The sequence below is a fragment of the Sinocyclocheilus rhinocerous genome, unplaced genomic scaffold (assembly GCF_001515625.1).
Source record: "Sinocyclocheilus rhinocerous isolate Xijiao unplaced genomic scaffold, SAMN03320098_v1.1 scaffold591, whole genome shotgun sequence".
NCBI classification, from domain to species: domain Eukaryota; kingdom Metazoa; phylum Chordata; class Actinopteri; order Cypriniformes; family Cyprinidae; genus Sinocyclocheilus; species Sinocyclocheilus rhinocerous.
Genome location: NW_015641476.1, coordinates 1,959,106 through 1,969,122, shown reverse-complemented (window position 1 = coordinate 1,969,122; position 10,017 = coordinate 1,959,106). Strand labels below are relative to the sequence as shown.

The following is a 10,017-nucleotide window of genomic DNA, read 5'->3' as shown; positions in this document are numbered from 1 at the left end:
GAATGTACAGCGCTCTCTTCCACCTTCGATACCACGACTGAGGTGTCCTTGAGCAAGGCACCGAACCCCCAACTGCTCCCCGGGCGCCGCAGCATAAATGGCTGCCCACTGCTCCGGGTGTTTGTTCACGATGTGTGTGTGTTCACTGCTGTGTGTGTGCACTTCGGATGGGATAAATGCAGAGCACTAATTCCGAGTATGGGTCACCATACTTGGCCACATGTCACGTCACTTTCACTTTCACTTTCTTCACTTTCACTTTCACTAACCACTGATTTCTAGTCGTGTCCTCTTTTGGAAGGCCAAACAAAGTAGTTTCGCTTTCACAACGAAACACACAGCGCCTTCACGTCATGGCGGCAGCAACAACACTATAGCAAGAATAAAAGTTATGCCTTCTTTCTTTGCGTGAACATTTGGGCGGCGTTATGCAAATCTTCCCACATCGTGACGTAGGTATGTGGGGGCGTGTTAGAACGAGCCGTTTTAGGTAGGCGTGGCTGACTCTTAACTTTTATAAAGAATATCTCTTTGGATTTGAGACTTTAGTCTTTGCAACTTTACAGATCTTCTTTATGCACCAAGAGCTTGTAACACTCCAAAGAGAAAGGAAAAATTGAAATCGCATCATATGACCCCTTTAAGAATTATGTAAACAACGATTGTTTGAAAACATTTTCCCTTTTTGCACCTAATAATCCCTGCAGGTTAAACAGGTTTTTTTCTGAGAATTTTAAACTCAAGCGTAGGTGTAAACACTGCCGACTTAAGCATGTGTACTAGCACATGAAAAAAAAATGTATTATGATATTTGAAACAAGGTCACAGGATTGCCCCAGTACATCTACGCAGAAAACTGAGCTTGTTGTGCTCTGCCAGGACAGACCCCACTTGCTCATTCAGGGTTGGGTGTTTAAGGCAGTTTCAGGAAGTGTAGGTGAAGTTGTGTAATGAATGGAGGGTGTGAAAACACATATATTTACAAAGTTAATACATAGTATGCTGAAATATAACACATTTGTAAGATTATTTATAACATTTATTCTGTATGTAATAATTCATATTTCCAGTCAAATAAGCTTAAAAATCATACAACAGTGTGAAATAATAGGTCTATCAAATGATCGACCACATCCTGTGAAAAGACTGTAAAAATATTTTTCCATTTAAAACATATCAGTGTGGACATCTTGTGATTCTGGTGTGCAGATTTTGAAAGGAAATTAGGGATTAACTGCAAAGCAGGCATTACACAATATGTTTAAATATTACAACAGAAGGCAGAATGTACAGTTGGTGAAGGTGTGGGTGAAGCGGTTTTGAGTGGTTCCGTAACAGTTATGCCAAATATCACCCCACATGATGGCAGCATTTTCTAATCTAAAGTAATCCACCACGTCTCTCTGTATCCAGTGTCATGTCAAAATTCATATTCTTCCAGAAGCTGTCAATTTTGATTTTATTTATGGTTTCTTGTTTTAAATGCTTTCTTATTTAAATCGTCTTTCTCCCTAAACTTGCCTCTACATTGATCCGCATGAAGGAAACATACAGGCAGACACATTGACGATGAAAATTTAATTAATATTGTCACATCAATGGGACAAATGTAGGGGTAGAATGTTCAAAAAAGGTACAAATCTAAATATTAGCTCCTTTATCCACAAGTGAAAACTTCCTCTTTTTATTAGTGGATATGAGCCTTTTTTCATCTCCAGTGGCCCTGACTTGAAGCAAAACACTGGCAAAGCAATAATCTAAATCAGTCTGTTTCTGTATTCTCCAGTGAAAAACACAGACAGGGAGGAGCAGAACCAAATGTTTACTGATATGAAATCAGTAATGCTATTTCATCTCTTTTTTTCTCTGTTGCAATTTAATATAAGACTGTCTACACTAAACCTAAATCAGGAGTTTGTCTTTTAAGAAGTGGGTTGCATATGAATTATGATGCAAAAAGCTATTTAAGAAACATATCCACCATAATACTGGCACTTGTCCAGTCTTCCAGATTAGCAGAGAAGGACGTTTGTTTCATCACTGCAGCAACTCTCTCATTACCTCTCGATCTCTATTCAGCTCAAACACTCTTCATCTGCTTCATTAAGTGTGTGTTTGTGTGTGTATCGTCTGGAGGGCAAACATGAGAGGATATGTGTGTGTGTAGCCTTGATTACTGCATAATTAAGCAGCAGCAGCAGCAGTGTGAAGGCCAGATACGAACAGACAGAATCAAACATTGCTGCGGAGGGCATGGCCTATACAACCCCCCAGACTGCTACAATATGCTAGCATCAACTCCTGCCTCCACATCTGTCTGTCTCTCTCTCTCTCTGCAGCACTGATATCTTTGTCACTTCGGTCACAGTAATATTACCAAGGGTAAAATATATCAGAACATCTCAGGGTGTGCCGGATGAGAAGAGTCTGAACTCTGCATAGCTGAGGTATTAGGTCACAAACTGAAAATGACACAAGTGAGTGAGTGAGTGAGAGTGTGTGTGTGTGTGTGTGTGTGTGTGTGTGAATCTCACACAGACACAAAAGCCACATCACTCGCTGTGTCCTGTTACAATGCCAAACCAAGCAGACAACTGAAACGTCTGCTGCAGACATCGGGGAGGCAGACATGAGTTGAATGTAATGAAACACTCAAGAATAAACTGATATTTGACAGTTCAGTGTTAGTCTGGGAATTGTTTTCCTGTGTTTTGCTGGTATGTGCGAGCGAGTCTATCTCTGAAGAAGTGAAGTTTTAAAAAGACATTTCAAGGCAAGACACCAGGTGAATAGGGTAAAAAAAAAATGTAACTAATAGATAACACCATACTTGCCCAGTTGATTAACCACAGAACGTGAAGACAGTTGTTTTTGTGTTACAAGTTTTTCCAAAATGTTGTTTAAATATGCAAATGAAGCATTATCTAATTAAATATGCACTCATTTGCATACATCAATCTCTGAAATCTGAACATTGGATAAAGCCACGTTTACAATCTCTTTATATCATGGCATAAATAAAAAAAAAACCTGTCAACAGCCAGGGAAAAACAAAATCACCATGTTAACCACTATCTTTCAGGCAAAAGATATATGAACAAAAACCTTCAGAATATAGATAGGAATAAAACTGGAGAGTTTGGTGTAAGTTCCTCTAAAGTGGAGATTTGTGCCATGAAAAAAAAAATCAATGGTTTTGCCTGTAATGTCTTGCTTTAAAAGAATAAACTAAGGCTGAGAAAGAATATTGATCTACTGATTAATGGAGATTTCCTTTTGAGGGATGCTTCTGCCAATGAAACTAGAGCCAGGGTTTGAAGTCTAAACAGAATTAAGAAATTTGCTAAAAATACAGCAAACAATAACTTTCTATACAGTTGAACATACAGTGTGACAAGCGTAGTCCAAGAACAAATGACTATATAACGGATTCTTTTTGGTTAATCAAAAGCATGAGTCACACACAGATCGACAAGGAAACTACATTAGTTTGTTTTTGATGCATGTTTTTGATCCAGTAAAAACAACCGGTTTACACAGTGGTATCATTGTAGCATGAGCACAAACAAATAACTTGAATTCGAAACAAAAAAATAAACTAGGCCCATTCACAAACAAATGACTCTTTAAAAAAAAAAAAAAAAAAAAACGTAATCATTGATGTGTCCACGAGTTGATAATTTTATAGGCCTAATGATTTTACACATTGTTAACAGTAACAGTTTAACAAATTCTTTCACTTCAGTTTGTACCCACAGTTTGCATGATTATTATAGGCGTATCTGTTAAAAGTACAGCATAGTTAAACTGTATATTTTCTAGGTCTATTGCAAATCTCATTAATTAACATTTTTGTAAATTTACCCATTTAGAAGGTTCCCAATTTACAGCATTAGCTAACAGCTAACATTTTTATATGGAAAATAGACATTATGACTGAAATATGCCATTAATTAATGAATTTTAAAAAATTCTGGAGCTGTAAAAAAATAATAATAATTGCTATCCGGCCCAAGAAAAAAACAACAACAACAACAACTCAGACAGACCACAGACCACAAGCGTCAGCTGGCTGAGTCTGGGTAAAGACAGTGATAATCTGATCGGACAGTCATTAAAAGATGAGCTCCATGGGGCGCCTTCACCTACAGTCTACCAGTGTTATGAGCACAGCTAATGCTGGCTAAAACAACATGCAGAACTGAGAGAGGCAGAGACAGGACAGAAGAATGAGAACAGAGTTTAATGTGCCGAATCAGACCCCAGGCTGCAGCTAGTAATTAAACCGCAGTGTCCATATGTGTGACTGAGATAGAGAGAAATGTCGTGGGGATTATAGTGAACAGGGACTTTTGCAGGGAGATGCAGCAGGCACCTCAAGCAGTGTTCAACACTGCTCATTTCTGCTCAGCTAGTGAGGAAGTATAAAAGTGACCGGATAGGACTTAACAAATGAATCAAAAATGAATCAAAATCTAAATAAATGAGGAAAATCTAGTCAATATGCATATGAATGTCAAATATGCTGCTTTATTAAAAGGAACACAGTGGACAAATTTTTATGTATAAAACGAAATGCCTTTATTTATACAATTAAAAAAAAAAACAATTTAAAGCACAAAGACTTTAATAAACATTTGTCCTGCATAAAAATGATCGCACATTGTGCTTCCGTTGCAAAGTCTGTACAACCTCTGGGTGTGCAGCTGTTGAGATTCAGTTCAATCATTTATTGCATACACATGAAATACACCTCGCATGTCAATTTATAAATCAAGAATGAAACAAAACAGAAAAAAGAAGAGGGAAAAAGGTAAACCTGTTCTACTCTTTTCTATAGTTTTACTATTCTAAACTGCAGCAGCTTGCAGAGGAAGGCTTTGCACAAAGTCCAGACTGGAAACATTTTTAGAGAGAGACAGAGAGAGAGAGAGTGAATAAATTAATGAAAGAAACTATAGTTGTGCTTTAACATTGCTTACTCCAAGGAGTTCTCAAATGCAACCAACATTTGGTCAACTCAACTCAAAAAGGAGGCTGCTTTGAAACAAGGCTTTCAAGAACAGACATGCTGTTCCAAATCTCGCTTTTCCCTTTTGAAATATGTAGCACTGAGCGTTAGCTCTACTTCAAGATTTGCACACATCCCCATAGATAGCAGTGATTAATAATATCCCCTGTTCCCTTCTATACCCACTCCATTTTGTACAAATCTAGACTGAAGGTGAAAAAAAAAAAAGTATCAAAAGGCATTTCTTCGCAAGAGGAAGGCATGTAACTACCACCTCAAAGTGTTCCTTTAATCCCATCACCTTTCCAAACTAAAAAAAGACAAATGCTCCATGGTCTTCCATACAGCATAATACAAAAACTAATGCTTTAAAGACTTTGGTACAGTATAAATTAAATGTAGCTCTCTGCCTCACTCGTGGTAACATCTTTTCCCCTTTAAACATACCTCTGTCTGTCCTTTAAGCGACAAGTATGAAATGTGCATAGTATATGTGAGATCTGTGTCAGCGAGACTACAAGCAACCTGATTTTCACGGCAAAACATGATTTTTAAACCAAAAAAGGTCAACACAAAAGCTACGCCTCAGGACTAAAGCACCCATAGTCTCAAAACGCTATCTCTGCCAAACAAATCAGAAGCTTTCATATCAAACATTCAGAAATGCCACATTTGTTCTTCTCTGACATTTATTTTCTGAAAATCTGAAGCCAAAAGCCCACGCAGGAATGCGAACATCTGTTTGAAATGGTTCAGAACAGCAGGATGCCAGATAATGGGATAACATCTCGGCATCTTAGCAGCTGTGGTTAGGTGAGATTAAGATCGACAGGATTCAGCCAGGTGGAGCTTTTACTGCTGAGGACAAGCTGATCGCTCTGAGAAACATCAAGTGACACGGCCAAAACTCTTTTGAACTCCATCTGCAGTCTCAGACACTTGGCTGCACTAGTCATAAGGCTGCTGAAATGTTTTTGGTGATGTGAGGAGATGCTTTTGGATTAAAAATTTTAAAAAAACGAACAGAAACCTGATGCTATAGTATACTCTATACTTTAATGAGGAAGTACTGATTATTAGTATCTTTTTAATACATGAAACAGCATTGTTTGCTTGCCTGAGATGCAAGTTATTCAACTGAATGTGAAAGAAACATTCTCATTCTTTTGCTCCACATTACGGCAATTGTGTTTGTGACATTCAAAACAAAAAAAGGGGGAGATGTTACTTATAAAAATAATATCAAGAGAAATAATACAGCTGTCCAAAAATAAATTGTATAACAATCACCTGATAAAAAAGAAAAAAAAGAGAGAAATTTGAGAAAATGGGTACAGCTACAATAAACAAAACCTGAAAATTCCCTTATAAATGATTTACTGCCATTAAGGATAAGAGAGAGAGAAAAAAAACTGGATGTCAAAAATCAGTCATAATTCATCACATGGTTGTATAAACGCATCTTCACCACACACACATGCCACACAAGTAAAGTGCATGACCAGTCTACATGTAGCACAATTTTAACTGAGGTTTGACGTCTTACAGGGATGAACACCAGCTACACGACCATTCAGTGTCCCTCAGATTTCTCAAAAAGCAGCCTCTATGTTTGTTAGTCCAGGACAGTGGTGTCTTAATAACTACAGCAATGTTTCCCGAAATCTGTTGTAAACAGGAAGTGACCTACGACCACCTCTCTAAAGCTTTAAGTGCATTATGGGCAGGACTGGGCCGCATTCGTGACAGCTCAATCTGATTGTAGCGAGGGTCTGACAGAGCAAAGGATCATGAAATGCAGACCGAAGGCTAGACAGTGGGTTGAACAAAAGGCGTTGCGTTTCCTTCCAATGTCAAGCCGACCGAGTAAACCTTCAGTGCTCTGTGAAATATAACAATGCTACACTTGAGGACATTTTCAGCATTTTTATCCGTAGCTTATATGCATTTTTTGCAATGTTCTGCTCACAGACTATGAACTTAAATAACTATTGCAGCTAAAGGTTGTTCTCTACGAGTTATTTCTCGACAATTTTGCCTGTCTGATGACTAATTATTTTCTGAGCTTGACTTTGGAAGAAGGTTCTGAAAGCTGCTTTGCGATTCCTCATCTTGACTGAAGTGAGCCCAAATGTGGCAAATCTCAGCAGACGTGTTTCTCACTCAAACCTGCAGATCTGAGGCTTTGAATTTTAAATACATAAGCCCTCCCTCTTCCTTATCCAGACACATGCTGCAAGCAGCTGCATTTGTACCTAATTAAAACCTCAGCACAGACACAAGAAGCACTGCAATTACTGTCTCAAACTGAAAAGTCAGAGGGCTACCGAAGTGTTCAGCCATCTTTTTCTCCTCGCTAGACACCGTGGCCCTCATGGTGGCAGTCGGGAAGAGGATGTGAGGGCATGAAGAGATCGTAGAGGTGTGCTCCGCTTTAGTTGTGCTTGGCCCTCCCTCCTTTCAGGTAGTTTTTCCAGCGCTTGACGAAATCCCTGAATATGGGTGAGTTGTCGATAGTACCCAGTAGCTGCAGCTGGTTGATGTGCGTTGTATGGTAGTCCCAACGAGCCAGATTGGGCGCCGTGCCCAGCATAAAGTGGCGCAGGTCATAGATGGTGCCCGACCCCGTATCGTACAAGGGCAGCATAACTTTCAAGGACTCCATCCCCTTGCTGTACAGCTGACCTGCATCCCGACCGAGCTTCTCACCTGCGGTTTGCGCCAGGTCATACAGGCCTATGAGGGAATAGATGAACCCGTTGAGAACGAAGGAGCTAGGGATTGTGGGGTACTCCTCATACCAGTCATACTTGTTCATGAACACAGCTTTGACGCCATGCTGCTCCGATGGCAGTTTGAAAGGTCCGGTGGCACGCAAGGCAGCCTTTAGGTACGCATCATCTTTTGTCATCAGATAGGCACGCACTAGAGTGGACATGGCCTGCCCCTGTGCCATGGCTGAATACCAACCGGGCTCCAGAGCACGGAAACCGTCCCCGAGTTTACGAGTCACCATGATCGGCCAACCACCGCGGTCGTCCTGGTTGCGCACCAACCAGTCGCTGGCGGCGAAAAAAGCCGCCATATGCAAAGTGGTGGAGATCGTGATATTGTCTATCATCCCGTGGCCGTGCACCACTAACTTTACGACACGTCGTGGCATGGTCTTGGTGGCTTTGACCGCTTTGGTGTTGGAGAGGCCAATGCCTTTGCGGAGGTCAGTGAGAAGGTCACGGGTGACCGTGGTCCATGCAGTCCGAGGGCCGATCCCATAGGTGATGTCACGCTCCTTAAAAGAAATGAGCTGGGGGGTGGTGACGTAGTGGATAACAAAAGGAGGACCTTTCTCTGTGGTCTCCAAGATGACAGAGACACTACCATTAGATGTAAACTTCAGGTCAAAAGAGATGATGAAATCTTTAGAGTTGCCAAGAGGAAGTGAGACGCCCTCTGAGTTTTCTAGAAACAAGGAACAGAAACAAAAAATGTTACAACAGGTTCAACAGGATGTCTGTTGCATCCACAGCAAAATTTTGGCTTTGGAACAATAACAAGTTCATGGTACTGATACTAAATTAATGCCAAAAGCAACAAATAAACAACCTTACATGACTACTAAAATGAATTGACTATAGCTGGGTTTCCATCCAAAGTTGCGAATTTAACTTATGCGCAAAATTGGAATATCGCATAAAACATTTGTGAACAAGCACTGTTTCCATCCAACGAGTCAGAGAGAACAAAATTGTCACTTCCTGATAAACTGGCACTAAATATCACTAAGAAAAGTAAGAGAAACCACTGAATATAATAATTCTCAAATATAATAAATTGCTTGCGCTTTGAGTGAGCAGACGAAACACAATAAATGCAGTCTTGCTTTCGGAGGTGAATGTCAGCTGTTTGGTAACATAGTCGTGATAGACCGTTCTGGGAGGCAGTTATACAGAAATACTTTGACGACAGACTTTGCTCGGGCACTTCAGAATGACCATGACAACATTTCAGATGCTGTGCAACAAAATCGGTCCACTGGTTAGTCAGGTTATACGGTCCCATAGCGCAAAGTCACATTACTTTTTTGAACGCTCATGCGGGATTTATTCGCAAATACGCATTTCCAGCTCCCAATATTCGCATTAACCCTTTTTTACACAAGTCAAAAACCACCTCAATCGAGTGTAAAAACTTTTTTGCGAATTAAAGGGTTAGTTCACCCAAAAATTTAAATTAGGCTGTGTTTTACTCACCCCAGAGGCATCCTAGGTGTATATGACTTTCTTCTGAGTAAAACACAGCCTAATTTTAATTTTTGGGTGAACTAACCGTTTAAGGGATTTCTTTTCGAAATTTGGCGTTTCCATCACTCGTTTCTCATGCGATACTTCAAAATGTGCATTAAAACAGGGTGATGCAAAATGTGTTTCCATCTCCCCTTTATTCGCATTAACCCTTTTTCTCACAAGTCAAAAACCACCTCAAGCGAGCGTGTAAACTTTTTTTTGCCGTTTAAGGGATTTCTTTTCGAAATTTGCCATTTCCATCACTCGTTTCTCATGCGATACTTCAAAATGTGCATTAAAACAGGGTGATGGAAACATAGCTTATGACTATGAAAATGAATTTTATGAACAGCATAGTATAAACCAGGGTTCCTCAATAGGCGGCCCGCGGGCCACATCCAGCCCGTGAGAGAAAAAAGTTTGGCCCGCGCTAATTTCAAATAATGTGGCATGAAAATTCAAACGCAGCATCAGAAAGCTACATTAACTTACATCGTGTCTACAACGGACGCGAGCGGCGTGACGCAATAAAATACAATAGAACTTGTAATAATGTCACGTGTCGCTGTCGCGGGTGGTTAGGACAAAAACTACAAGGAGGAAAAGATACTTTTTATCGCGTCGTGTCTGGTTGGGACAAACGGTGTTACAGTTTGATCCCCCTAAAAAAATCTAAGCATAAAAATATTAATACTGACAAATCTAATAATTGAATCTGCAATT

The 10,017-nt window shown here is 39.9% G+C and overlaps 1 protein-coding gene across 2 annotated transcripts in view; it reads right to left on the bottom strand.

Moving 5' to 3' along the window:
- Positions 1 to 4,583: 4,583 nt before the first annotated feature.
- LOC107755093 (D-glucuronyl C5-epimerase-like) overlaps positions 4,584 to 10,017 on the bottom strand; it is a 58,134-nt gene continuing 52,700 nt past the window's right edge. For both annotated transcript variants that reach the window (XM_016571758.1, XM_016571759.1), the window contains one exon: positions 4,584 to 8,470. In XM_016571758.1, the coding sequence (XP_016427244.1) occupies positions 7,446 to 8,470 (1,025 nt within the window). In that variant the 3' untranslated portion in view covers positions 4,584 to 7,445. The remainder of the gene's footprint in view (positions 8,471 to 10,017) is intronic.